The 27,909-nt window shown below is 65.5% G+C and overlaps 1 protein-coding gene across 2 annotated transcripts; it reads left to right on the top strand.

Moving 5' to 3' along the window:
- Positions 1–9,026: 9,026 nt before the first annotated feature.
- Positions 9,027–27,903, top strand: PEAR1 (platelet endothelial aggregation receptor 1). 2 transcript variants are annotated; one of them, XM_032318079.1, is made up of 23 exons: positions 9,027–9,102; positions 15,997–16,101; positions 17,455–17,598; positions 18,257–18,361; positions 18,729–18,829; positions 19,497–19,589; positions 19,818–20,061; positions 20,740–20,857; positions 21,016–21,152; positions 21,225–21,437; positions 21,704–21,878; positions 21,967–22,087; positions 22,764–22,927; positions 23,021–23,123; positions 23,257–23,403; positions 23,586–23,711; positions 24,541–24,669; positions 24,760–24,888; positions 25,043–25,255; positions 25,480–25,568; positions 25,713–25,788; positions 26,077–26,325; positions 26,719–27,903. In XM_032318079.1, exons 3-23 carry the CDS (start codon positions 17,498–17,500, stop codon positions 26,868–26,870), a joined length of 2,985 nt encoding a protein of 994 aa, XP_032173970.1. In that variant the 5' UTR covers positions 9,027–9,102; positions 15,997–16,101; positions 17,455–17,497; the 3' UTR covers positions 26,871–27,903. The 2 variants fall into 2 exon arrangements, with proteins under 2 accessions (XP_032173970.1, XP_032173969.1); XM_032318078.1 differs by having other exon boundaries at positions 25,680–25,788.
- The last annotated feature ends 6 nt before the right edge of the window (positions 27,904–27,909 follow it).

The following is a 27,909-nucleotide window of genomic DNA, read 5'->3' as shown; positions in this document are numbered from 1 at the left end:
GGCAGGCGCACGCGCTCACGTGACACGGCGCCGTCCCCTCGCTGTAGCTGTCGGGTTCCTCCGCGGTTATGGCGCCCCGCTCCACCCCACCCTCCCTGCTCATTACCGCCTGGCTGTGCCAAGTCCATTAGCTGCCCCCCGCCCCACGCACACCAGGGCTCAGCCCCAGCTGACAGGGGACCCTGAGGACCCTACAGGGAGCTCGGACAGGGACAGCAGCCTGAGGCTGTGGGGAGCAGACATCTGGGTCCCCTAGACCCACTGTAAGCCCCACCCTGAGAAAAACCTGCGTGGACTGGAAGACGGGCTCAGAGCTGGCGGCGGGCTCTGCACACATGCTCAGTGTGGAGGGGAGCGCCCAGAACTCTCTTCTTAAGGAGGGTGTTGCCAGCTTCTCCCAGCTCCGGAGAGAGAAGCCAGTGGGCCTCCCGCAGGGCCACCCCAGTGCGGAGATGGGCTCACTGAAGGACCCAGGGGTCCGAGCCCGCTGGACCCCCTCAGCCTTCGCAAGCAACCTCTGCCTCCTTCCTGCCGTGCTCCCGCAGGGGCTGGGTTCCTGACAGGAGACAGAGGAGCCGGGACTCTGTTCCGGTTTCCAGGAACAGTGTGGGCAGAGGGCTGGGCAGCCTTGGTGGGGGGTGTCCTGACCTGCATCGCTATGAACCCCCAAGTTAAGGGAGACCCCAGAGAGTAGCCCAGACTCCGGAGGCCCTGGGTTGTCCGAGTCTCAGCTGGAGAGATCCTGTCTTGCCCAAGTCCTACAGGGGCCTTGGACAGGCTGCCCAGCGAGGGAGGGGACGGCGGTCCCTGGAGGAGGAGGACCCAGGAATCCCGACCTCTCAGCTGAGCACCCCGGCCGTGCAGCCCCCGCTCCCAGAGGCTGCGAGCCTCAGCTCTGATCGAGTGTTTGGCCGCTCCAGCCCCGGGGCGGTGGGGAAAGAGGGACCTGGAGCCAGGAGGGACAGAGGCAGGAGGAGCCCGTGGAGAGGCCGAGAGGGAGAGAGGGATGCGGAGTCGAGAGTCACAAAGAGAAATGCTGTGCCCCATCTGCATCGCGGGAAAGAAAAGGGACGGGGCCTGCGAGCTGGGAGCAGAGCCCAGGCGGGGTTGTGCTGGAGCCCTGTCCCCCGTCAAGCCCGTCCCCTGCGACATGGGGGCCCTTCCTCTTCCTCCAGGACCAGGCTCCCTGGAGATGAAGCTTCTAGACTCTGGAGCCAGAGTGACAGGTTCCGTGCTTGGCAGCTGTGCGATGGTGGACAAGGCCCTCAGCCTCTCTGTCGCGCCTTGTCCTCGGCTCCAGAACGGGGGGTGGGTGGGTAGGGGAGTGGGGAGCAGTGACAGCCACTCACAGGGCCATTCGGAGGCTTCAGCAAGTCCTGTGTGTGCGTCCCTTCCAGCGGGGACTGGACGTTCCAGGCACAAGGCGGCCTCATTGCTCTGTCTCCTCCTGTCTTCCTCCTTTGCGTGCCCTCCGTCCCGGCCTGGCCCTGGTCTTTGCGGGTGGGGCAGGACAGGCTGGCAGGAGCCGTGTGTGGGGACAGTGCTCACAGAAGAGGTGTCTTGCCTGGTCCAGACCAGCCCTCCAGCTGCAGAGCAGACTTGGCTGGTTGTGGGGCATAGGAGGCGAGGAAGGGGCTTCAGCCTCCCTCTGAACCCCTGTAGCCTGCAGGGCTGGGGAGGTAAAGGCCTGAGCAACCCCCACTGACTGACCCCGTCAACTCCCGTTCCTTGATTTTCCCCAGGGAAAACTCCCTTCCCCATCACCTCCTCCAGGCAGCCCTCCGGGATTAGACAGGGACCTGGGTACCCCAGTAGGGTGCCTCTGAGGTCACGAATCCTCACACACTCAAGCCAGGCCTCCAACGTATCCATCCGGGTGGCAGGAACATACTGCAGAGGCTTCCTGTGTCTCATCCCCGTGGCCTCCCGCTCCCGAGTGTCAGGAAGTCCTCCTTGCTGTCTACCCTCTTGCCTCCCACCTGGATCTGAAGGGGTTACTTGGCTCCAGGCGTGCCCACTGCAGGTCCCAGCTGCCCGGGCCTGTGGTCAGAGCTAATGCAGGCAAGAGTCGGAGGACAAGAGGGGATAAAGTTATTAGCATCTTCGTCTTTGAGGGATATCGATTGTCGGGTCTCCAGGCTCACTTGGCCTTATAACGGGGCTCACGGGGGTGTTGGGGGACTCAGAAAAATCTCATGGAGCCCCCAGCCATATCCTGAGCGGGAGCTGAGGTGCCTGCGTCTTCCCTGAGGGAGACGCGTAGAGACACAGTGTAGGACTGTGCGGAGGAGACGACTGAGAGCCAGGAGCAGACTGTGGGCGACACGGGCTTTGCTTTAACGTGTGCTCCTGCATGCGGGTGTGACGCAGAGAGAGAAAGAGCGACGGGGGGCGGCGAAGTTGGGCTGGAGAGATTCAAGGGGGCCGCCCAGAGAGCGGGAGACAGGGCCCCCTCTGAAGCTCAAGGACAGGCCAGTCGGGGTCCCATGGTGGAGGCCAGGACCCCTCCACGAACACTGGGATGTTCCGGGACATCTTGCTGCCTCGATCTGGGCAGCCTCCCCTGCTCCTGGGAACCAGGTGTCGCTGGCGTGGTGCTGGGTGGTGCCCCACGGGGGAGCCTGTCAGCCCCGTCTCACCCCCCGTGTGTCTGGTTTGGGGTTCACGTGGGACAGTCTCTGGGAGGAGGCGTGCGTGAATTTCGTTCTCTGCACACAGCTGTGCTCGCTCCTCTTCTCCAGGTGGAATCCGGAAGGATGGAAGCGGGGTAAGCGGCTCCGGGGTCTGGCTGCCCGCCTTATCCAGGCTTTGCAGCTCTGGGCCGACCCCCCCGGGGGGGGGTGGGGGCTGGCGCAGGGGTGAGGGCCTGAGAGAGGCAGGTGTGGTGTGCTGGGGCCAGGACACTCGCCCGCCCTTCCTTCCTTCCTCGGGACGCCTTCCTGCTTCTCTTCCCCTTCCCTTTACCCTCGGAAGCCCCGAGGAGGGAGAGGGAGCGGCTGGTTGGGCCGGGGGTCAGACTCATTCCTTCTGCCCCAGAGGAACTGGCTTCCCCTGCGCTGGGCTGGGAGAGGAGGTAATTAATGACAGCAAGGCGGGGGGTGGCGAGCATTCAGGGCTAATGTTGGTATTAATCAGGAGCTGGTCCCCAGCGAGGGATAGCGTTCAGCTGGGGCAGTGTGTGTGTGTGTGTGTTTGTGTGTGTCCACACGCGCACTGAGAGTGAGGGTCGGGGGGCACCAGGAGCCCTGGACTCATGCCGTCAGCCTCTCTCCCTCTCCATAGTGCCCCTCCCTTGTCCTTGCTTAGTGGAAGTTCCTCCAGCTATCTGTCCTCCGACCTCCTGCGGGCATCCTGATGGAGGGCCAGGATCCCTCCCCAAGTCCAAGTCCACCCCCTAAGCCCTCCCGCGCCCTTACTGCCGGCCGGTGCATTAGGTGATTCCTGAGGCTGCCGGCCCCGCTAATTGCCTCTCATACCTCTCTCATCACCAGGGCGGCCCCCCACCAATTCCATTAGCCCCCCCTCTCTCCCCTGATAGCCCCTAAATCAGCCCCAATTATTCACAGGAGGGGGTCTGGGCTGAGCTGTGATTACAGCTCCAGTGTGTGGGGGGGTGAGGGACGGGAACTGGAGTGGGCAGGGCTGGGAGGGGTGAGGTGGTGGGGGCCGGCAGGGACCACCAGGGCAGGGACCTGGGAGCCTGAGGCAGGGACAGGGACGCCAGGCGAGAAGGTGGGCAACCAGGCTTGTAGCTCCTTTTCCAGGGTCCCTTGCCCACACCTGAAGACCCAGGAGGGTAAGGGAGGGGCCGGGTGGGCACGACCCCTGTGGGTGGGCTGCGCCAGCCAGCGTCTTCAGCATCGCGGCCAAGCACTGAGACAGGCTTGGGGAGCAGCAAGGAGGCTCTGACCTTCTGGGCTTTCCTTTTCTTCTTTTTTTTAAGATTTTATTTTTTTATTCAACACAGAGAGAGTTCACAAGTAGGCAGAGAGGCAGGCAGAGAGAGAGGAGGAAGCAGGCTCCCTGATGAGCAGAGAGCCCGATGCGGGGCTCGATCCCAGGACCCTGAGATCATGACCTGAGCCAAAGGCAGAGGCTTAACCCACTGAACCACCCAGATGCCCCTGGGTTTTCCCTCGAGGCTCTCCCTGCCCGCCTCTGTCCTACCTGTGCTGGCCACCACGTGGGCTGCTTGGGGCCAGGGCCCCTCCCTCTGTCTGTGCATCTGGGCCATGTGGGGCACCCAGCCTGCTGAGATGAGCTGTGTGCTCGGGGGGCCCAGAGCCCAGCCTGCTGCACCGCTGGCCGCCACATCAGGACCCTCTCTCCAGCCCTCTCCGACTCCCTGGACGCAGCTGCCTCTAGGGCTCCTCCGCAAGCCCTTCCCCTCCCAGAGGGATGAGCACCCCCACTCTGCGTCCCCCATCGGTGCGGTGGCCTCCTCCCGCTCTCTCTGCTTCCACTGTGCTCCCTACGACTCACGGTTACTCTTTTAAAGCTGGAACAGGAGCGTGACCCTCTTCTGTCCAAAATCCCCTGGAGGCTCCCCATTTCCTAGACACTCCAGCCGCCCTAGCACAGCTGACAGGGCCCCGTGGGATCCGAGACATCCACTCCCCTGACACCACTCGGTCCCAGTCTCCTCGCTGGTCTCTGCACCTGGCACGTGCTCTGGCCTCAGGGCCTCTGTGGCCTGGAACACCCTCCCTGCGGAGAGCTGTGTGGTCCCTCTTCCTCTCCTCTAGGTCCTCCCCTGTAGGTTCCCTGTTCAGTGAGGGCTTCCCTGACCCCCTTTCTAAAACCAGGACCCCCAGCACTCCATCCCCCTCTCCTGCGTCGACAGCCTGTTTGTGACAGCACAGAGGTCACGGGACGCATCACGATTTTACGGATTTGTCTTCTCCCCACCAGCCCCTCAGTTAGGCCGCAAGCTCCATCTTTCCCTCCACGTCCAGGCAGAGGCTTTGCTCTGCTTTGTTTACGGCCGTCGACCCCATGCCATGCCACAGTAGCGGCTCTACAAACCTTCGGTCCACGAATGAACGAATAATCGCGTCGCCAACTAGCACGTGGGCTCTTGAGAACCGGGGACTTGACTTCTTGGCTAATGCAAGGTTCTAAGACGAGTGCCGGGTTGTCAGTAGGGTCTGTCCGATAAAAGCGGCCGCCGTCATCATCATCGTCAGCGTCATTTCCTCTGCATCCTGGGCCCAAGCGCAAGAGCCTGCTTGTAGAACGAAAGAATGGAGGAGGCGGGTGCTGGAGCCCGGGTTGTGGGTTCACGCCCCATGCGGGGTACAGAGACTGAAAAGAAGAAAAAGAAAAAAAAAAAGAAAAGAAGAAAAAGAAAAGAAAAGAAACAAGAATGCGGGCCTTGGACCCCTTGTCCCCTCTCGGGAGGCAGGAGGAGGACCTCCATCGTCCCAGCCGCAGGGCTGGGCCCAGAAGCTGAGGCGCAGGCGGCTCCGGAGCTCCGACCCCGCGCCGGCTCCGGATCCCGCAGGCGGTCTCGGCCCGTCCCGGACCCCGAAACCCTCGGGCCAGGGCCGCCTGCAGCTCAGGCGTGATCCCAGAGTCCCGGCGGCCAGTCACGCGCTGGCCCTGCTCCGCGGCGAGCCCGCCTCTCCCTCTGCCTCCCCCTCCGCGGCTCCCCCTGCTCATGCTCTTGCTCAGTCGCCCCCAAATGAATGCATTTTAAAAGCTTTTTTGGGAAAAAAAAAAAAAAAAAAAAAAGAACACTCGGGCTCGATGAGGCAAGTTTACGGTTCATACGCGCGGGTGGGGAAGGAGGGAGAGGCCGGACAGGGCGGGCTCAGGTCCGAGCGGAGCGCAGGTCCCCCCCTGGCCCCTAGGAGGCGGTGCATCGGAAGCCTTTCCAGGCCCCTCTGGCCTCAGGGGTGCTCCTCCTCTATGGTCTTGGGCCTCCGGACGGAGCCGTGCGTCGGTCTCTGCTGCCCCCTGCTGGAGCCCTCCGGTCCGCCAGCCGCAGACGCGTCCCGCGCCGCTCCTCGCGCTCCGGAGCCGCCCCCGCCCGCGAGCCCTCCCGGCGGCCCCGCGCTCCGCGCTCGCCCGTCTCGCGCGGGCAGGAGCCTCTCGGGCGGAGTCCGGGCGCCACACACGGCTTTGACCCCGGACCGGAAGCCGGGACGCCGCTCGGGTTCGTCCCGGGAAAGCCCACAGACCCCCGCGAAGGAGCCGCGGGGCAGGGGCGCCTGGCGGGCTCGGAGCGCGTGCCTGCCCGTCGCGGGGTCCCGGGTTCGAGCCGCACGCGGGGCCGCTCGCTGGGGACCGGGGCAGCGCGTCCGGGCGGACTCGGGCGCAGTCGTTCCGAGCGGCTTCCCGCGCGGCCAGCGGGAGGCGGTGCGGCGGGCCTCGGTGACCCGGCGCGCGACCGCGCCAGGCGTCTGCGGGGAGCGAAGCCCGCCGCGAGCGAGCAGCGCACAGGCCGGCCGCGCGGACCCCGCGACCCCCGGTTCCGCGGCTGCAGGGCGGGGCGGGGCGGTCGCGCGCGGGGGGCGGGGCTGCGGCTCGACGTGCGAAGGTCACCGGGAGTTCGACGGCGCAGAAAACTAGATTTATTTATTGTGGGGGCGCCGGGGGCTCCGTCGTTGGGCGTCGGCCTCCGCCTCGGGCCACGATCCCGCAGACCGGGGGATCGAGCCCCGCGTCCGGCTCCCTGCTCGGCGGGGAGCCTGCTTCCCCCTCCGCCTCTCCCCTGCTTCCCCCTCCGCCTCTCCCCTGCTTCCCCCTCCGCCTCTCCCCTGCTTGTGCTGCCTCCCGCTGCGTCTGTCAAATGAATAAATAAAATCTTTCTTGGGCCGCTTGCGTGGCGCGGTGGGTTGGGCGACCGCCTTTGGCTCGGGTCGTGATCCTGGAGTCCCGGGATCGAGCCCCACGGCGGGCTCCCGGCTCCGTGCGGAGTCCGCTTCTCCCGCGGACCTTCTCCCCTCTCATTCCCCTCTCACTCTCTCTCTGTCAAGTGAATACATAAAATCTTGAAAATGTATTTATTTTAGAGCGAGAACGCGGGGCGGGGGGTGGAGGGAGAGAGACTCCGGAGCAGACTCACGGCGGACGCGGGCTCCAGCCCCCCGCGCCGGGCCGGCCTGCGTGGAAATCAGGAGTCAGAGGCCGGACGGAGCCACCCAGGCGCCTGGCGGGGCCGGGAGGTTTTGTGGAAATTATGCGGACTGAGGCGTCCGGCCGGCTGGGTCCGTGGAGCGCGCAACGCCTGGTCTCGGGGTGGTGACGTGGAGCCCCGCTTCGCGGCGGAGCTTACTTCTGAGAAGCTACTCTGAAGTGGAGGGTACACAGGGTCACCCACTGGTCCAAGTTCATCAAACTAAGACATCAAACCAAGTGAACGCACCAGCCAAAAACACAAACACTGGGATTCCACTTCTGCCACTGGGAGTAGTAGAATCCATAGCCACAGAAAGAGGGGCAGACAGGAGTGGGGGCGGGGACGGGGACGGGGAGGAGTGGGGCGCTGCTGTTTCATGGAGACAGAGTTCGAGTTTGGGGTGATGGAAACGTTATGGAGATGGATGGTGGTTGCACGGTGTGGAGGTATTTATGCCACCGAACTGCGCACTTTAAAATGGTTAAAGTCGGGGCGCCTGGGGGGCTCAGTGGGTTAAGCCTCTGCCTTCGGCTCAGGTCATGATTTCAGGGTCCTGGGATCGGCATCGGGCTCTCTGCTCGGCAGGGAGCCTGCTTCCTCCTCTCCCTCTGCCTGCCTCTCTGCCTACTTGTGATCTCTGTCAAACAAATAAAATCTTTTTTAAAAAAGTAACTTGTTAAAATGGTTAAAGTGGTAAATTTTGTTACATAGATTTTTTGTTACATAGATTTTTTGTTACATAGATTACATAGATTTTGGTATAATTAAAAATTTTTTAAAAGATTTTATTTATTTGACAGAGACAGCAGGAGAGGGAGCACAAGCAGGGGGAGCGGGAGAGGGAGAAGCAGACTCTGCTGAGCAGAGAGCCCGATGTGGGGCTCGATCCCAGGACCCTGAGATCCTGACCTGAGCTGAAGGCAGAGGCTTCACCCACTGAGCCCCCCAGGCGCCCCGAACAGTACATTTTTAAGTGGATACGTGTTTTATTGTCAGTCATGCCTCAGTAAAGCTGATCCGAGAAATCTCCGAGGGTGTCCGGCCTTGCTCTTTCCGAACCATGGTGGCTTTTGCGGGGTAGGCGGTGCGACCCGGGGCGGGAGCGCAGACCACGGCCCGAACGCTCTGCAGCCGCGGGCACAGCCGCCTCTTCCTGGGACGCACCGAGCTCGCGCTAAGGATTCGCTGACGCGGTCCACGCCGAGGGCTAGCGAGGGGGCGAGCGAGCCGGCCGGGTCACCAAGGTGTCCTCGGCCTTCGAAGAGGGCGGCGCGGGAGCGCGCTGTGGCCGCCAGGTGGCGCCGGCGGAGGTCGGGCCCAGGTCGCGGCGCGTCCCCCGGGCTCCTCCGGCGGGAGCGGAGGAGGCGACCCTGGGCCGCGGCCCGCCTCAGGTCGCGCGGTCGCCGGGCCGCCGGGGACGTGCCCGCCGCAAACCGGCTCTTTGGCTCCCGGCGCGGGCCCACTTTGCGGCCCGGAAGGCTGAGGCGCGGGAGGCGGAGCAAGCCGGGGCCCTGCGGCTGCTGGGGAACCACGAGGGTCCCGGTCCGGGGCCCCCGGCTCCGCCCCAGGGCAGGCCGCCACCCGAGCACCGCTCCCTCCAGCTCGCGGCGCCCCCACCGTCCCAACGCCTCCCCCGCTCCCGCCGTCCCTAGCCCCCTCCCCGGCGCCCCCAGCTCCGGGCTCCCCCCGCGCCCCCAGCCCCGGGCCCCCCCGGAGCCCCCAGCGCCCCCCCAGCGCCTCCCTCCCCCGGCATCTCCCTCCCCGGGAGCCCTCAGCCCCCCTCCCGCGCTCCCCCAGCCCGGGCGTCCGCCCCGGCGCCCCCTCCACACTTCCTGCCCCGCGGGGCCCGCCCCCTTCCTGCCCCGCCCCGCCCCGCGGGCCGCGCGCCCCGCCTCCCCGCGGTCCCGCCGCCCCGCCGTCCCCTCCCAGCCGCCCGGCGGTCCCCACCCCAGGCCAGCGACAGCCCGGGTCCAAGGCAGGTGAGTGACTGTGCGCCCCCGCGCGCCCCGCGTCCCCCCTGCCCCGGGGAAGGGCTGCGGACCGCGAGTTCTCCTGCGTGAGGGTGCGGGCAGCGGAGGGGCCAAGGGCACTGGGGTGGCCCTCTGGGGGGACAGCAAGTTAGTGGCATGCAGAAAAGGCCTCTTCCCGAGCCCCCCGGAGCGACTTGTGGGGGCGGGGGGGGCGTGCAGCCCGAGAGCGGGGCTCCAGGTCCTCTGCTAGGCTGTGGGGAGGCGTGAGTGGCCACGCAGGAGTTCGAATCTCCACTCTGCCCCTTCCCGGGCTGTAGGTCCTCTGTGCCCCGCGGGTCTTTCTGAGAGGGGACGCCCACAGCACCGCGCCTGTCCCTGGGGTCGCCGCAGGCTCAGCCAAAGGACAGCTTGTCTCCTCGGAGCGCAGGCCTGATCAGGGCTCCTGTCACTGCTGGGGTGGGGGCGGCTGACAGGAGACTTGACCCTGCAGGAGAGTGAGCGACTGCCGGGATGCCGCTCCCTGGCACCCGAAGCTTCGCCAGTTGGGGGCACAAGAAGTTGGTCACAGGTCTCCCGCATCTGGATGGGCAGAAAGCCTTGGGCTGGCGGGGTCATAGGAGGTGGCAAGGCTGGGGTGGGGGAGGCCCGGGGTGGGGGAGGCCCGGGGTGGGGGCTACAAGACCACCCCGCAGCCCCACCCCATCTCCTGCCTTCAACGCGGGATCCTCACTCTCCTGTCCTGACCTCTCATCAGCGGCCTCTCCCGGGGCTGGGCTATGACCCCGGTCCCTAGGGATGGGAACAGCTTGTGCCGGCCGGAGGTTCCCAGGCTCGGCCAGGCCACTGCCCCTGGAGGGATTGGGCAAGGGGTCAGCTCTCAGCCTGGCCTCAGCTGGGCCGGGCAGGGTCATGGCGTGGCAGGGGCTCTTCCCTGACCCCCGCCCACCCAGTCCAAGCTCTAGTGCCCGTGTGTGTGCGTGTGTGAGGCAGCGCGGGGGTGGCTCTCCTGGCTGGTCCCCTGCAGCTCCTCTCCTGCTCCCAGAGCACCCCGAAGGGTACCGGCCTACTTGCCGCTGTGGCTGGGGGCTTGGGGCTACCTTCCCTTCGTGGAGGAGCTCAGGGGGAGGCCAGGCTCGCCTCTCTGGCCCCCTCTCTCCACCGGGAGGTGAAGCCCAGGCTTGGCCGCTGTTCCTTCCCTCCCCTACCCCATTCCTATCAGGCTTTCCCAGAAGAGGAAACTGGCTCTCTAGGCAGAGATAGAGGTCGCCGGGCTGCTCTCTGCCTGTCCCCCACCAGCTGCTGGGGAGGGTGCTAGAGTCAGGCAGGGCCTCCACCACTGAGCTCCCCAGCATCTCCTTAGAGTGGCCTGGGAAACTCTGAGAAAGAGACTCCCTGGACACTGGAGGGCCTGGCTGTCCGAGCCCCGCCGTCCTAGCCCCGCCGTCCTAGCTCCGCACGGGGGAGTGTAGGCGCCATGCCTGGGCCGGGCCTAGAGACGCCAGCAGAAGGAAGGGTAGACCAAGAAGGAGAGAGAAGTACGAAGATGGGGATGAAAGAGCCGGAAACAGGAGAGCGGACAGTGACATCGCGAACGAGAGCCAGAGGCAAGAAAGGGCGGACTTAGGCAAACAGCAGAGACAGAGAGAAAGAACAGAAGGGCTGGAGGCAGAGGCGCGGGAAGAGCAGAGGGAAGGCCGCGGGAGGAGATGGGAAGGGTGAGCACAGGCTTCGGGGTCTGGTGGACCCAGTCCGCATCCCAGTCCCCATCCCGGCTTTGCCCTGGCCTGGCTGTGTGACCTGGGGCTCGTGACTTCCCTTCTCTGGGGTATTTCTGAAGTGTGACAGCGCGCACTCTCCCGAGCGCGGGGGAGTGGGCAGAAACCAGCCGCAGCACACGTTCAGGGGGGCTGGGGACAGCTCTCCCATGGGTGCCCAGGCAGAGGTCTCCGGAGGGGACCGGTGCGCGCGAGGCTCTGGGACATGGGGCCTCCCCTGCCCCACATAGGGCCTCAGGGGCCGGTCCCTCTGACTGGATGGGAGTGTGTGGATGGCCAGGGGGTGGGGCCCAGTCCCGAGGCCCGTGGCACAGGACAGGGCTCCGGCCGGTGGGCCCAGCCCCTCCTCCCCAGGTGACTCAGGGCCATGCTGGACTGTGCTCTCATTGCTTAGGGACTCGGGGGCCCACCGAGGACGCCTGCCTGAGGTCAGGAGGGCAGGTCTGGAGCCGCCTTTCCCTGCTGAAGGGTGGAGGCTCCTTATGAGCTGTTTCCGGTTTTGAGGGCCCAGTGCCACTGCCCCCTCGGGGTGAAGGCACGTCCCAGGGGCCAGACATCCCTGCGGGCCCTGCTGGCCAGGGCCAGGGCCAGGGGTGAGGAAGGTGGGAAAGCGCCCTGGCCCCACAGAGCCCCATTCCCACGGGGAAGGCCAACCTTAATGAAAGTGCCACAGCCATGGTGGTCGGTGGGAGTCCCCAGCCCACTCGCAGCCTCCGAGCGGCACAGACGGAGGGTGCCCCGGCCTGTGGGGGGAGGCAGAGCACGAACCTGCAGTCCCAGTGCCGGCCTCAGACCGCACAGGACACCGGGGTCCCTCCTCTGGGGGCCTGTGGACTCATGGCTTGGCCTGGGTCTGCCCCACGTGCCCCCAAAAGACTGATACGGGTGCTCAGCCTTTGGCTGGACTCGGAGGAAGTGTTGGTCCCGTCTGGTTTGGAGCCGGCCCTGGGTGGGGGGACTGGGGGGCTCGTCTGGGCCAAGGGGGCCTGCAGGCTGGTGCTCAGGCCGAGGGAGCGAGTATTTGCGCACCAGGGGGATGGCCAGCCAGCCGGTCTGGCTCCTGGGTACCCAGGAGCCGCAGAGGGCGTCAGACAGGAGCGGTGGCCAGAGAGGAGTGGTGCTTTCTGAGGGTATCTGGGGGTGCCAGGGAGTGGGATGGGAGGGTCTGGAAGGGGAGTCGCCCCCCCCTCGGCCTGTGTATCTGGGGGTTCCCCTCCACCCAGTGCTTTGTTCTTTGGGAGGATTCTAATCCTGGCATTGCTGCTGGCCCCCCAGGTGGCCCTGGGCAAGTCGCTTTCCCGAGGCCTCCCCGTGACTGAGGACAGCGGTCAGAGGGCCCCTGTAGGCCGTGGCCATGGCAGGGCCTGGCCTGGCGTTGGCGCTGGCGCAGGCCTCTGGGAGGCACGCGATAGACGTTCGATGAATCAGAATCCCCAAGTTTCCCTGTTTCCTGATGAGTAAACAGGTCCGGCTGAGGACCCTCTAGCTTCTGTTTCCTGAGCCACAGAGAACACAAGGCCGGCCCCTCACCCCTGCCCCCTTCCCGGCCAGCCTCTGGGAGCACACAGGCTTCCTGCCCCTCCATCCGGCAGACAAGCCTGGAGTGCTGGCGGCCTGGCTGGGTGTAGGCGGGGTTCTGCGCTTGCGCACACACGCGGATGCTGAGCCCTGAGGGGGCAGACTGGGGTCTCACTGCTGGGTGAGGAGGACTAGGTGATCCTGTCTCCATGGCCAAGACAGGCTTGGAAAAAAGCGCAGAGAAACAGACGGACAAGGCAGGTCGATCCGGGGCCAGGCCCCCGTGGCTAGGCTAAGACACATGGCTTGGTGAACTTCTGCAGCACGCCTGAGGGTGGCTTCCCTTGTGCAGTGAACACACTGCACAACTGTGCTGTGCCTGGCAACCTGGAGGAAAGGAAGGAGAGGAGCCCCTGGGGGGCTCAGTCGGAAAGGAAGGAGAGAGGCAGAAAGACACAGACCAAGAAACTGATGGAGGAAGATGAAAAAGGCAGAAAGCAGAGAGGTTTGTTTTTGTTTTTTTTAAGACTATTTATTGTTGTTTATTTGAGAGAGAAGCGGGGCAGAGGAAGAGAGAGAAGGAGACCGAGGCCGACTCTGCACTGAGCGTGAACCTGACGTGGGGCTCCATCTCAGGACCCTCAGATCATGACCTGAGCCCAGTGGGGTGCTCCCTGACTGAGCCTCCTAGTTGCCCCAAAGCAGGGAGACTTTTTTTTTTTTTTTATATTTTATTTGACAGAGATCACAAGTAGGCAGAGAGGCAGGCAGAGAGAGGAGGAAGCAGGCTCCCCGCTGAGCAGAGAGCCAGATGCGGGGCTCGATCCCAGGACCCTGGGACCATGACCTGAGCCGAAGTCAGAGGCTTTAACCCACTGAGCCACCCAGGCGCCCCAGCAGGGAGACTTTGATGAGAAGCAAAACAAAAACAGAAAGAGGCTGAGAGCCTAGAACCTGGACGGGGGGTGGGGTTCTGTCCCTGTGCCCGCACATGTCCGCGGAGCGGCTTCTGGGCTGCGGCTCTGCTCCAGGGGACTTACCGGCACTAATGGTTCCTACCCCCACCGTACCCCGCGAGGTGTGGGGGCCGCTGTCCCATTGCACAGATGAGGGAATGGAGGCTCATGGGCCTCCATGAGGTCACACAGCTTGTAAGTGCTTACAGCCAGGCTGTAAGTACTATGATCTCTAGACTCTGCGACAGGACAGGAGGGGGCAGAGAGACAGAGAGGGGAGGGGGGCTGGGGCACCAGGGGTGGGGGTCAGGCTGGGAGCTGGGTCCGCTGTAGCCAGGCGTCCTGTCTCAGCCCTGGCCTTTGGCTTGAAGGCCTACCTGGCGGGCAGCCCATTGTTCTTCTGAGGGATCAGGTTTTGTGGGGGGCTGGCCCCTCCCACCCCCACTTCCCTTCTCTGTGTCAGCAGCTAAGGCCCCATTCCCGGATCATCCTGGGGGTTCTTCAGAAAAAAACAAGAAACAGCTTTTCTTGGAATTGATACCCAAATGGTATGACAGTGCCAAGGGCAGGGGGAGGAGGAGGGGGAGGGGGAAGGGGAGGGGGAGGGGGAGGGGGAAGGGGAGGGGGAGGGGGTGGGGGGGCGACGGTGAGTGTGAATCCAGCACGTGGGGGGGCTCAAAGCCCTTCATCTGTCAATTCCCATCTTGATCTGAGGGACAGCTCTGCTGCTTTCAGCTCCTCTGGTGGGCGCTGAGAGCTGTGATTCACCGCCCAGCTCGCAGGCTGCTGACCTCTGTTGACCCCCTCCTGGAGAAAAGTTGGGGAGGGGAGCTGGGCAGGGGGAGGTCCTCCCGTTCTCGGCCTCCTATGGAAACGGTCACTCTCCTGTCCAGCAGGAGCTCTGCCGCCCCCAAGACCCAGACTCCTTTCCCTCCTCCCAAGGGGGCTGGGGCAGCGGGAGGACAGGGGCTCCCCCCCCCCGCCCCACCGGAAGGAATCCGTCCGAGCAGAAGGATGGCTGGGGCTGGGCTGCGCGTGGGCCTGGAGGCCCGCTGGGGCATGGCTGGGGGAGGCCACGCTCGGGCCTGGGGGCGCTCGGGGCCGGCGGCGGGGGCGGCTGCTTCGTGTCTGGAGGTGGAGGAGAGAAGCTCCGCCGGTTCCGGACCGGGAGCGCATCCCGTTCCCACGGCTCTGGTGCGTCCCCGGCAGCCCCCCTCCTCCCGTCCGCCCCCGCCCCCTCGGCATCTCTCCCTCCGCATAACTGAGACTTTTACAAAGAGATGCAAAGCCCCTGGGATTCCCCTTCTGGGCTGGATTGATGGGAAGCACTGGGAGCGCCTGCCGGAGGCTGGGTTTGGATCCCACCCGCTGTGTGGCCTGGGCCGAGCACTTACTCCTGCCCATGCCCTCACCTGTGAACAGCGCGGCCTCCCATAGGGGAGACTGAGGCCCACCGCAGCTGAGACCCGGGGCGGCTCCCTACCTTTCTCCACACAGTACACCGAGGCCTGGGCCTCCAGGAGCCCACAGTGAGGGGGACTGGGGCGCCCTCCGTGAGGGCAGGACAGGAGCCAGCGCTGTCTGATTTAAAACCCTGGAGAGGTGGCCCCGGCGCTTGTGGGTCTGGGGGTGTTGGGATGGGCCCAGACGAAGTCTCAGAGACAAGCTGCGGGGCCAGGTTGGGGTTCTGGGCTCCTCGTCTGGCCTGGGATCCCCATTTCTTTGGGCTGAGGTTGGTCAGGCCAAACACTGCCCCTGCCCCTTCCTGCTGGGATCCCCCTCCCACCTCACCCCTCTCTGCGGACCACCCACTGGTTGCACCAACCCCACTGTCAGGCCTGCTTCTGACCCACTGGGACCCTGGTGCCTTCTGGGAGCCTGAGGCCCTTTGAGAAAACAGAATCCTCCCAGGCCTCCAGCCCCCGATCAGCCATTATCAAGGTGAACCCTGGATGGGCGGTCGAGCCCTCCTCATTGTCCCCTGCCCACCTCCTAAAGCCCCCATTTCCTCTAGACCTTGGATTTCGAGGTGGTGACTGGCAGGAGGGGCTACCGTGAGGGCCCCTTGCTCTGCCTCAGGTCCTTCCTGTTGTGGGGCATGTGCCCCCCCAGCCTGGCACTCCAGGGACAGGGGTCCAGGAGAGGGGTTGCTGGGTGGCGGGAAATCTGGATCCCTTCAGACCGAGCCCCAGTCCGAGGACAGCTGGGGGCCCAGGCAGAGGGTGCTGTGACAACAGGGTAGGGGAGGGAGCTGTGTGGAGGCTCAGGATCCCGCAGCGGCTCAGCCATGGGAGGCCGCACGGGGACAGTCACCTGAAAGCCGGCACCACGGATCCTGGAGGCAGGCCCTGGACCTGGGAAGGCAGCCCTTGCAGGGCAGGGGTGGAGGGGCTAGCTGGGGACGCCGGCGGAAGCAGCCAGGTCTGTTCCGAAGGGGAGGGGGGGTTGCCCTGGGACAGACCCTCGTGTGGCCTGGCTCTCTGAGGACAGGCTGAGTCTCCCCCTCACCCCTTCAGAGTGGCCTGGGTGCCCAGCTCGGGAGGCCAGCCCCTGGCCCAGCCCCCTGAATCCCTCCCTCTGAGTTCAGGGTGTGGGGAGGAGGGAGCCGGTGACCCCGCTCCCTGCTGGAACCCGTCTCTGTTTCCTGTTTTCAGGCTCCACATCCTGAGCACTGGGATCCCCCAGGACACTGCCAGGTCCCCCAGGCCCTGCCCCTGCTTCTCTGAGCCTCTCAGGCCGCAGGATGCCCTAGAGAGCTGGTGAGCGCCCTGAGGCCTAAGGGTGGGTGGAGAAGCACCAGGAAGGCCAGCGGGGGGTGGGGGTGGGGGGACACGTGCCCTGGGGTAGCTGTGACAGGGACACCCGTCATCCTCAGTGGGGACAGCCCCTGGGCCAGCAGCTGGGAGGTGGTGGGAGACAGGGGGAGGCATCTCTGGGGCCGCCGCACAGGGGGACGTGGGGAGAGGTCTGGTGCGTCTCTGGGCTGCGGGGACCCTGGGAGTGTGTGGGTGGGGGGCGCGGGCGAGGCCAGGGAGCAGGCATTCCAGAATTCCAGAGATACTCCGGGGGTGGGGGGTGGGGAAGGGGCCAGCAACCGCGACCTTCCCGGGAAAATTGTAAGCAGATGTGGGTGCCTCGGGGAGGCAGGGAGCAGAGAGCCCCGACGAGTTTTAGGAACACAGAACACAATCTGACTCTGGCTTCGAGGGTGGGCAGGCAGGAGCCCAGCCCCTCCTGAGCACGGGAGCCAGAGCGGACCCAGCTGAGGTCCCGACCTGCTCCCCACCCACCGGGCGAGGCCAGAGCGGAGGAGAAGAGAGGGGCCGCTTCCAGATGGCTGAGGGGGAGGCCGGAGCGACCTGGGGGCCGCTTCCATCTGAGGCCGGCCGGGGGGCCATAGCTGTGGGGCCTGCGGGCCTATGGGGCCTCTGGCGGGGTGGGGATGGGGTTCTCCCTGGCCTGTGGTGTTTGGTGGTGTCCCTGGGGTCAGGAATCCCCCGGAACAAGCTGGATTTCAGGCTCCTAATGTGTCCTCTGTGACGGGGCACCGTGGCCTCCCTGGAGCCCGTGGAACTGCGCCTGACACCATGGATAGGAGTGGTCTCCTTCGAGGTCATCGGACAGGCCCTACTCCACAGGCCCCCAGCTGCATCAGAGGGATTTGGCCCCACCTGCTGGTGTGCAGTGACAGGAAGGTCCCCTCCCGTGGCCGATTCCACGATGGGCTGCCGGGACCGGGGATTATTTCTCCAGCGGGGCCCCCAGCCCCTGTGGGCTTCCCGCACGACTTCCCATTGGCTCTAGCTTCCCACTCTGTACCAGAGTCCGGGTGCCCTGGGCAGGGCCTGGAGGGGCTCTGGGATCTGGGCAGGAGCCCTGCCTCTGGGGGCCCTGGGCCGGGGCTCAGTGAATGGTGCTGGGAGGACAGGTGTCACTCGGGGAGCCGGGCAGACGTGAGGACTCAGGCAAAGAAAGGAGGGAGCACGGCCAGGCAGAGGTAACAGCCGCCTGGTCAGGGATGTGACCTTGGGGAGCAGAGCCCACCCCGGGCAGGGGGCTCGGGGGCAAGAGGCGAGAGCCTCGTGTCTTCTCCCACCTTTTGGTCCCTGCAGATTCTCAGTTGCCCGTCACCTGGCCCAGAGCCCGGCCTTGGCGATGTTACCACCTCTGTGCCCCCTGCAACTCCTGACCCTGGGCCTGGGGCTGGCTGGAGCCCTCAGCCCCAGTGACCCCAACACCTGCAGCTTCTGGGAAAGGTGAGCGTCCCTTGTGGCTTCCCCAGCTCCCCACCTGCCTTGGGGTCTCCTCTCCCTCCCCTTCCCCGCCTCCCCGCCTCTCCCCAGCTGCCCCCCACCTCCGCCTCTCCGTAGTCCTCCCTCCCACCCCGCCTGGTTCTGTCCCTGCTCTCTTTCTGCTCCCCTGCAGGGGCTACTTCTGACCTGTCCTTTCTTGTCCCCATCCCGTGGTCCCCTGGGAAGCTGGCTGCGGGACAGAATGCAGGGTGGGAGCCATTCCCTGTGGAGCAAAAGGGGCGCTGGTCCAAGGGGAGCGAAAGGCACAGGGTTGGGGAGCAAGGCCCAGGTCAGGGTTTGGCCAGAAGTGTTTCCGTCTCCGTCGCTGGGCCCAGGAATCAATTCCAGCTCCTGCCACGTAGGGAGGAGGCGGAGGGGGAACTGGAACGCTCTGGTCCTGTAGGCTGAGGAGAGAGCAGTGATGAGGGGGTCCCAGAAATACTCCGATTCCGGGAAGACCCCTTCAGAGGGAGGGGGCCGGGACAGGGGTTCCTCCTAGGCTTGGGGGAGCAAACCCACCTTCCCCAGCATGGCCAAGCCCTCACACCCCTGCTTCCTGAGGGCCCTGCGGCAGCGGGAGGCCTCCCCCGCCCTGACCCCTGACCCCACCCCTGTCCTGCAGCTTCACCACCATCACCAAGGAGTCCCACTCCCGCCCCTTCAGCCTGCTCCCCTCAGAGCCCTGTGACCGGCCCTGGGAGAGCCCCCACGCCTGCCCCCAGCCCACGTGAGTGCCCGCGGTTGCCTGCCCCCCACCCGCCGAGGGCTCAGCGCTGGCTCAGCGCCCCCCACCCGCCGAGGGCTCAGCGCTGGCTCAGCGCCCGGCTCTCCATACCCCCCTTCTCTTCTTGGACACTTGGGGGAGCCGAGGAAGCGTCTGGCCTCACGGCACTGAAAGGGAGGTGGGGGGGGGCTCGTGTGGGTATGTGTGCACCTGTGCGCGTGTGTGCGTGTGCGCAAGTGTGCGTGGGGGGGCTCAGTGAGGGAATGCTTCTGCTCTAGGGGAGCAGGGGCCTCCCAGGGTCGCACAGCGCTGGGCGTGGCTGGTCTGGTGTCAGCGGGGGGCGCTGAGGGCCACCTTCGGGGTCCCCTAGGGTCGTCTACAGGCCGGTGTACCGCCAGGTGGTGAGGACGGAGCACCGGAAACGCCTGCGCTGTTGCCAAGGCTTCTATGAGAGCGGGGACACCTGTGTCCGTGAGTCTGTCCTTCCCGTGTGCTTCCCTGCTGCCTCCGGGCTTGTCCCGCCCCAGCAGCGGCCACTAGCCACCTCCGTCCTAGCTGCCCCCATGTTTCTCCCTCCCCTCCTCTCCATGTGTTGGAGCATCTGTCTCTGTCTGTCTGTCTGTCTCAGGGCTGCCTGTGTCCCTCTGTCGCTCCAAGTCTTTGTCTCTCCCCGTTTCTGCCTCTGTTGCTGTGTGTCTTCCACTAGGCTCACCTGCCTGGCACCACCCCGCAGCCCAGAGTGGGCCGCCACACCCCACGGGCTCCTGGCGGGAGCCTGCTTTGCCTCTCTCCCCTCCATCAGTCACCGTCACCGTCACCGTCACCGTGGACTCCTGCCCAGCCTGCCCCGCCCCCACCCACTGATGTCCACATAGCCGCCAAGTCTGGTTCCCTCCTGAGGGTCCCCTTTCTTTCCCAACCACGGTGCTTGGACAATGTCACCGAAAGGGGCTGGGGAGCCTGGACTCTGAGCTTCTGTCAAGTTCTGGCCTGACTTGCTGGCCCTGTCTTCTGTGGCCACTTCTTCCAGGCCGAGGTGCTGCTCTGGGAGGGTCAGGCCCCCAGGGTCGGGTTTCCAAGGGGGAGAGGCTGGTGGGGGCAGAGGAAGTGGTTCTCACTCCCTCGGTCTCTGCCCCAGCGCTCTGTGCCCAGGAGTGCGTCCACGGCCGCTGTGTGGCTCCCGGCCGGTGCCAGTGTGAGCAGGGCTGGCGGGGCGAGGACTGCTCCAGCGGTGAGTGCTGGGGGGCTGGGGGGCTGGGGGGCTGGGGGGGAGGGCTGGCCACACCTTCCCTACCACTCACAGGGGTTTAGCACCCCAACACTCCAAGAGCCCCAGAGCAGCCAGCTGCCTTTTCCGAAGTGGGGCACAGGGCACGGGTTTAGGGAGTGGGCTTGGACTCATGGAGGCTAGGGAGGGGGAGACCCCTGGTGACCCCCTTCTGCCCTCCTCATCCTGCAGCCTGTGCCCCAGGCATGTGGGGACCTCAGTGTGACGAGCCCTGCCACTGCGGGAACAGCAGCTCCTGCGACCCCAAGAGCGGAGCCTGCTTCTGCCCCTTGGGCCTGCAGCCCCCACGTTGCCTCCAGCCCTGCCCCCCTGGCCAGTACGGCCCCGCCTGCGGGTTACGCTGCAGGTGCCACGGAGCACCCTGTGACCCCCGGACCGGAGCCTGCTTCTGCCCCCCGGAGAGGAAGGGGCCCAGGTGCACAACGGGGTCGTGGGCACAGGACCACCTGGGCTTATATGCAGATTGAGGAGACTCGGGCTGGACCCCCAGTGGGACAGAATGGAGAGGCCAAGGTCCTCGTCCCAGCTCTGCCACTGACCCGTTGAGCGAGCTTGAGCCCATCGTTGAGTCTCTGTGAGCTGTTCCCTCCTTGTAAGGCGACAGCAGGGTCCTCCAGCTGGGAGGCTCTCTGTGCAGATGACAGAGCCTGCGTGTGTGAGCGGGTATCCCCAAGTGGGGCTGACAGGGTCCCAGAGAAGCCTGTCGCGAGGAGGTGCAGGCCGGGTGGGGATGCATCGGGCCTCATGGAGCAGCTCCAGTGCGGAGCCCTCTGGGGCAGAGAAACCAGGGCAGGCAGATGTGTCTGGAGGGGACTGGCAGCGCAGGCTGCTTACCCTACCCCTTCTGGTGGTGCTGGCTGTCCCTGCCATTTCTGGTCCTGGAAACCTTTGCTTTCCGACTCCTCCTGTCCCAGGGCGGGGGTGGGGGTGGGGGAAGTGGGGGGAGGGGCGTGGGGGGCACGACACCCGCAGGCTGGCTGCCACACTGAGCTCTGAGGTCAGGATTTGCTCCCCCCGGGAAGCACGGGGCAGGGGGCAAAGGGGAGGCCCGTGCTGCTTGTGCCCGCCCTGACCTCACTGCTTTGCCCAGCAGCTGTGAGATGTCCTGTCTCCCGGGCCCCGCTGGCTTCTGCCCCAGAACCCAGCCTTGCCACAACGGGGGTGTCTACCAGGCCTCCCAGGGCTCCTGCAGCTGCCCACCTGGTTGGATGGTAGGAAGGGGGTGGCCTGCACGGGGAGCTTCTCCGCAGGGTGGGAGGAGGGGGTGTGTGAAGGGGGTGGGCTCTGTGACCCTGCAGGGTGTTGAGGGGTGGGGGTATCACGGGGTCCAGTGCCCATGGGAGGGGCTGTCCATGTTCCACCTCTCCAGGGCACCATCTGCTCCCTGCCCTGCCCAGAGGGCTTCCATGGACCCAACTGCTCCCAAGAGTGCCACTGTCACAATGGTGGCCTCTGCAACCGATTCACTGGCCAGTGTCGCTGCGCCCCAGGCTACACGGGGGATCGGTGAGTGGCTTTGGCGGGGGGCGGGAGAGGTGGGAGGGTGCATGCGGTCAGACTCACTGGGCAGGCCCCCAGGTGCCGTGAGGAGTGCCCCGTGGGCCGCTTCGGCCAGGACTGTGCAGAGACGTGCGACTGCGCCCAGGGCGCGCGCTGCTTCCCGGCCAACGGCGCGTGTCTGTGCGAACACGGCTTCACTGGGGACCGCTGCACCGAGCGCCTCTGCCCCGACGGCCTCTACGGCCTCAGCTGCCAGGAGCCCTGCACCTGCGACCCGGAGCACAGCCTCAGGTGTGGCGCCGGAGCGCGCTCAGGGGCAGGACGCCGATGGGAGAGGCCCTGGGCGCCGAAGCCCGGGAGCCCGACCCGAGGGCGGGACAGATGTCACAGAAGGGAGAGGGAGGGGCCTCGGGAGTGGGGGCGCGCTCGGAACGGTCCCCCGGTTCGGCGAAGCCCGGCGCCCGCCGCGCCGAGGAGCCCGGGAGCCTGGGGAGCCCGGGGAGGCGCGGGAGGCGCGCGCGGACCCCGTCAGACAGCGCCGCCCGCTCCCGCCGCAGCTGCCACCCGATGAGCGGGGAGTGCTCGTGCCTGCCGGGCTGGGCCGGCCTGCACTGCAACGAGAGCTGCCCGCAGGACACGCACGGGCCCGGCTGCCAGGAGCACTGCCTCTGCCTCCACGGCGGCGTGTGCCAGCCCGACAGCGGCCGGTGCCGCTGTGCGCCCGGCTACACGGTGAGGCGTGGCGCGGGGAGGACCCGGAGGAGGCGGCAGCGGAGGGGCCGGGCCGCCCCCTCACCGGCCCCCCCGCCCCTGCTTTCAGGGCCCGCACTGCGCCAGCCTCTGCCCCCCCGACACCTATGGAGTCGACTGCAGCGCGCGCTGCTCCTGCGACAACGCCATCGCCTGCTCGCCGGTGGACGGCGCCTGCGTGTGCAAGGAGGGTAAGGGGGCAGGGTCTCCGGGGAGGGGCGGGTTGGGGGCGGGGCCACGGGCAAGAAGGCGGGCCCGAGCGCAGGGGCGGGGTCCCCGGGCCGCAGCTGGACGGTGGGAAAGTCGCCAGGCCACTTCCTTCCTGGAAAATCCACTTTGCTTTTTTTCAACCACAAAAATCCTACTTGCGCTGAAAGGTCCAGGCCAGAAGGCACCTCTTGGGCGAGCATCCCTAGCCCTCAGTCATCAAGAGCCACAAGTTGGGAGGGCCTGGAAGGGCTTCTGAGATCCACCCGGGTGGCCGGTTGGCAACCTTTAGGCTGCGTTCTGACACGGCTTGAGTTGTGTTTGGGTGGCTCTCGGTGATGTGCAACCCACCTCTGGTCTCCAGTCCCCACTCCTCCTTGTAGTCTTACAGGTGATCTGCATTACTCATTTAGGTACCTGGTTTGGGGTTTGCTGCCAAGCCCCCCTGCCCCCCATTCTGCAGGCCCCAGAAGGGACTGGTGGACCACCAGCAACCACCCAGCGTGTTACCGGTGCACACGCTTGCCTCCCGCCTGGGCCTCGAGCACCCCCACGCCCACTCTCAGCTCCCAGCCCAGAGCCGGGCACAGCTCCTGCCTTGCGTGCTTGGTGGGGGGTGGAGCTGGATCCCCATGCCTCTCTGCGGGGCCCCTCTTCCAGGTTGGCAGCGTGGTAACTGCTCCGTGCCCTGCTCGCCTGGAACCTGGGGCTTCGGTTGCAATGCCAGCTGCCAGTGTGCCCACGAGGCAGCTTGCAGCCCCCGAACCGGAGCCTGCACCTGCACCCCTGGGTGGCACGGAGTGCACTGCCAGCTCCCCTGCCCGGTAAGTGCTCAACAGCCTGTCTGCCCGCGGGCGGGCAGGTCACAGCAAACTCTGGGCTGACTGGCCTGCCCCGCCCTCCACTCCCTCTCCAAGAAGGGGCAGTTTGGCAAAGGCTGTGCCAGCCGCTGTGACTGTGACCACTCTGATGGCTGCGACCCTGTTCATGGACACTGCCAGTGCCAGGCCGGCTGGACGGGTGAGCACTGAGGTGTCCTGGCCCCAAGTCCCCCAGAGCTGGGGGATGGAGCCCACAGGGAGTATGTCCATCAGAGCCCCTGTGGACGTGAGTAGGGGGCCGGCCAGGCTCGCCATACCTTTCTCTCCCACAGGGGCCCGCTGCCACCTGCCCTGCCCCGACGGCCTCTGGGGAGCCAACTGCAGTAAGAGCTGTACCTGCAAGAACGGAGGCACCTGCGTCCCGGAGAACGGCAATTGCGTGTGCGCCCCCGGATTCCGAGGGCCCTCCTGCCAGAAGTGTGAGACTCCCTCTCCCACCCTCCCTCACCAGCAGGAGGGTGCAGGGCGATGTCTGATGCCAGAAGCCCCCCACTGCCCTCTCGGCATCTTCCACATGCAGAGAAGGGAGGGCGCTGGTGGGGTCCCGGGCTGACCCAGGGGTGGTCCCTGCCCCCACTCATCACCGGCCCTTTCCCCCCAGCCTGCCAGCCTGGCCGCTATGGCAAACGCTGTGTGCCCTGCAAGTGTGCCAACCACTCCTCCTGCCACCCCTCGGACGGGACTTGCTACTGCCTGGCTGGCTGGACAGGCCCCAATTGCTCCCAGCGTAGGTGGCGGCTTGTGTGTGAGAGTGCGTGCGCGTGCTGAGCACTGGGCTGAGGACCGGAGGCTTCCAGGCCCACTTGGGGTCCGTGGTTTATATAAAACGGACAGACACTCTATTATGGCCCAGGTGCCCCGGGGTGCAGCTTGGGACTTCCCTCTGCAGGGTGGTCTGGGAAGGGTGCTATTGGTCTGGGCCCAGGGGCCGGCGGTGGGTGAGGGAGCCCTGAGCTTGGTTTCACAGGTTTTTCTTTTTGCTTCTGCGTTTTTCAATTTATATTTATTTATAAGTGGCTTCTTCCCCACAAAAATGCATAAATAACATTATGGAACAGATGAGCCCAGAGCCCCAAGTACGGCAGGTGTTGGAAGGAAGTGAGAAGCGGTGACCAGGGAGGCTGAGTGCGGGCTCAGGGGCTCGGCGAGGCGACGGAGGGCGGCGTCCCCGTAGAGTTCCGGGCGGGCTGCTGTTACGTTGGTCGCTAGTGTCAGGTGCACAGAAACCGTGACTTAAACAGTACGGACACTTACTTCCATCTTAGGTTAAAGAGAAAAAAGAATCAGAGCTGAGCGCGGGGGAGTAACAGGCCCGTCGCTTGTCCGGCCCTGGGCACCCCATTTTGAAATGGCTGTTAGAGAACCAAATGCAGGTTCGAGTGGGCAGGTGGGCTCGTGATAAGCACCCACGGGTCACCCGTGGCAGCTGTGGTTCCAAACCTTGGTGTCCCCAGGAGACCAAGGCCGAGCAGATTCAGTGAGGCTGGGGGCTGAGTGTCCGTCCGGAGGGGGGGGGGCTGGCCCTGCCCCGGCAGACAGCCACTTGTCCCCTGCAGCATGCCCTCTAGGACACTGGGGAGCTGACTGTGCCCAGTCCTGCCAGTGTGGCCATGGGGGCACCTGCCACCCCCAGGATGGGAGCTGTTTCTGCCCCCCAGGCTGGACAGGACGCCTCTGCTTGGAAGGTACCCATGGAAGGGGAACTCGTGCCCTGCCCCCCAGCCCAGGGAGGAGACTGCCTCTTTGGCCCCTTACCACACCTGCCTCCCTACCAGGCTGCTCTCCCGGGACGTTCGGAGCCAACTGCTCCCAGCCATGCCAGTGCGGTCCAGGAGAGAGGTGCCACCCCGTCACGGGGGCCTGTGTGTGTCCCCCAGAGGACAGCGGTGCCCCCTGCAGGATTGGTGAGTTCTTCTCCAGGGCTCCCTTGTCCCCAGGGCACCAGGACCCAGACCCCTGGTGCTCCCGGCCTTCCTACTGGGGCCTCTCCCGTGCACGTGCCCTGCGCACCGGAGTAGACCCAAGACACCAGGCTGAGTGGCCACCCCGTGCCCCTAGGAAACCAGGAGCCCTTCACCATGATGCCTACCTCTCCCGTGGCCTACAACTCGCTGGGGGCGGTCATCGGCATCGCAGTGCTGGGCTCCCTGGTGGTGGCCCTGCTGGTGCTCTTCGTTGGCTACCGCCACTGGCAGAAGGGCAAGGAGCACCGGCACCTGGTGGTGGCCTACAGCGGGGGGCACCTGGACAGCTCCGAGTACGTCATGCCAGGTGAGCTGGCCTGGGGGCCGGGGCGGGGGGCGGGGCAGGGCTCCCATGTCCCTCCCCCCTTCCCGGACCGGAAGATGGGGAGGGCGCCATCTGCGTCAGAGGGGAGAGGAGGGGTCAGAGAGGGCGGCCGCTGACCTGCTGCCGGCCTGGCCCAGCCGCTCTCCCCGGCCTGGGGCCTCTCTCGGACCAGCCGGGTCACCACGCGCCTATGTCTGTTTGTGCAGATGTCCCCCCGAGCTACAGCCACTACTACTCCAACCCCAGCTACCACACCCTGTCACAGTGCTCCCCAAACCCCCTGCCCCCTAACAAGGTCAGTGCTGGGGGGTGGGGGCATTGCTGAGGGGCGGGCCCAGACCCGGGTCTCTGGAAAGCTCCATCCTGGCCCGCTAGGCTCCCTACTCCATGCCCCTCCCCGCCTTAGGTTCCGGGCAGTCAGCCGTTCGCTGGTTTCCAGGGCCTGGATAACCACAGCACCCTACCCGCGGACTGGAAGCACCACCGTGAGCCCCGGCCAGGGCCTCTGGAGCGGGGTAAGAGCCTGGAGGCTGAGGCCTCTGGTGCGGGTGGGCGAGTCAGAGCCGGGGGCTCGTGGGAGCAGTTCCAGAGGAGGGGGGTGCCTGTGTGCTCACGGTCCCCACCTCTTCCTGCCCCTCCGGTATTGGCTGCCTGCACCGAAGCTCTAGCCCCAGCTCCAGCAGCTCTGGTGGCCCAGTCCTGTTCTCTGGCAAAGGTGTGGGCGCAGGGGCGAGGGGGCAGGCTGAGCTGGGGGCTAGGAGCCCGGGCCCCCACGGAGCCTGACTTCCTTACTCTCCCCCTAGGGCCCATCTCTGAAGAGGGGCTGGGGGCCAGTGTGGCTTCCCTGAGTAACGAGAACCCCTATGCCACCATCCGGGACCTGCCCAGCCTCCTAGGGAGCCCCCGGGAGAGCAGCTATGTGGAGATGAAAGGCCCTCCTGCAGGGTCCCCCCCCAGGCAGCCAGCTCAGGTCTGGGACAGCCAGCGCCGGCGGCACCCCCAGCCACAGAGAGATAGTGGCACCTATGAAGAGCCCAGCCCTCTGACCTATGGTGAGCACCCCTTTCCCCGTTGGGGCAGGGGGGCTGGTGGTGGCCAGGACGCGGGGGGAAGGAAGGGTTAGAGGGAGAAAGCAGCGGGAACACAGCATGGCAGCAAGAGCTTGGGCTCTGGGCTCCAACCTGGGCTCGCACCAGGCACGAGGTTTGGGACATCAGCTGGCCTCTCAGAGCCCGTGAGCAGCGTCCCTGCTGCACAGGGTTGAGGGTTTGAAATGGTCCAACAGCACCTGACTTGAGCAGTCGGTACCCAGGAAAGAGGGGAATGAGGTTGGTGACAAAGGGTTCTCACCCTGTGAGGTCAGGGTGGCGTCCCTGGCTGGCACTAGGAGGAGAGGTGTGAGGAGGGAGAAGCCATCCCCCATCCTGTCCCCTCTCTGTCCCCAGACCGAGACTCTGTGGGCTCCCAGCCCCCACTGCCTCCGGGCCTGCCCCCTGGCCACTACGACTCACCGAAGAACAGCCACATCCCCGGGCATTACGACTTGCCTCCAGTTCGGCACCCCCCATCACCCCCGCTCCGGCGCCAGGACCGCTGAGGAGTCGTGGCATGCAGGGACCCACATGGGGACTCCCCTGCTGAGGTTGGAGACAGAGCCTGCTGGATGTACCCTGCCAGGAGCAGGGAGAGGACCGACAGACCGGGAACTTGCCGATTGCTAGAGGAACTGAACGTGGAGAGGACAGGGCCTGGCTCCCAGCTTCCAGCCTGGGGGACCCTGGTCAGCAGAAAGCCCACATTCCCTGTTGTCCGTGCTCCAACCTGTGGCTCCCCAAGGCCCTGGGGCTCTTGTGTGTAAACAGGTGGGATCAATGTTGCTAGAAGTTTGATTTCAGACTAATGTTGAAAATGTATACGGGGTTCCTTTCCTGTGCACTCACAGCCTGGGCTGTGTGTGTGTGTGTGTGTGCGCGTGTGTGCGTGTGTGTGTGTGGCTTCAGAGGGTTCTAGGCACACAGCCTGTTCTGTGACGTCGAGAGGCCAAACCCGTCAACTCTAGCAACAGCCGGACGGTCCTGCCTGCATCCATCGCTGGGTACCTGCTCCAAGCACCTGCTCAAAATACCAGGTGGTGAAGGGATCTCGGTCTGAACATCTTCATGGGTGCCCCATGGCTCTCCGACGAGTCAGAACTGTCCAAGGCCTTAGGGGCTTTGCTGGCCTGGCCGGTCTCTTCAGCCTCACCTGGAACTGTGTTCACAGTCACTCTGTTCCAGTCACCCGGGGCCCCAGGTCCTACGAGCCACACTTCTTCCTACCACAGGGACTTGGCACATGCGTCCTCTTCTCTTTCCCTCTCACCTGCTCACTGCGGCTCGGCCTTCACACACTGTCCTACCGAAGCGCCTCTCGCACTGCACGGACTACAGCTGTGCGCCTTCCCCGGCGCCTGGAGGCCTTCAGTACCAGCTCTCTCCGGGATGTGAGGTTTCTTTATGGGATCGTTGGATTCATCTCTGCCTCCCGCACCAGGCGGTGGGTTCCCTGAAGGCAGGAATCATGTATTGTGCCCAACATTGGTTCCCCTTGGCACACAGCAGATACTCAATAAATGTTCCCCCAAAGGCGGAGAGGCT

This window comes from Mustela erminea, chromosome 17 (assembly GCF_009829155.1).
Source record: "Mustela erminea isolate mMusErm1 chromosome 17, mMusErm1.Pri, whole genome shotgun sequence".
Classification (NCBI taxonomy): domain Eukaryota; kingdom Metazoa; phylum Chordata; class Mammalia; order Carnivora; family Mustelidae; genus Mustela; species Mustela erminea.
The sequence above is the reverse complement of the archived record's forward strand: the minus strand, read 5'-3'. Positions and strand labels throughout refer to the sequence as shown.

Bases quoted from the DNA above. Each gene is read 5' to 3' on its own strand.
- PEAR1 (XM_032318078.1), top strand. From the start codon at position 17,498: ATGTTACCACCTCTGTGCCCCCTGCAACTCCTGACCCTGGGCCTGGGG. The intron at 25,256-25,479 runs GTGAGCTGGCCT...CTGTTTGTGCAG, and splicing joins CTCCGAGTACGTCATGCCAG to ATGTCCCCCCGAGCTACAGC. The intron at 25,789-26,076 runs GTAAGAGCCTGG...CTCTCCCCCTAG, and splicing joins GCCAGGGCCTCTGGAGCGGG to GGCCCATCTCTGAAGAGGGG.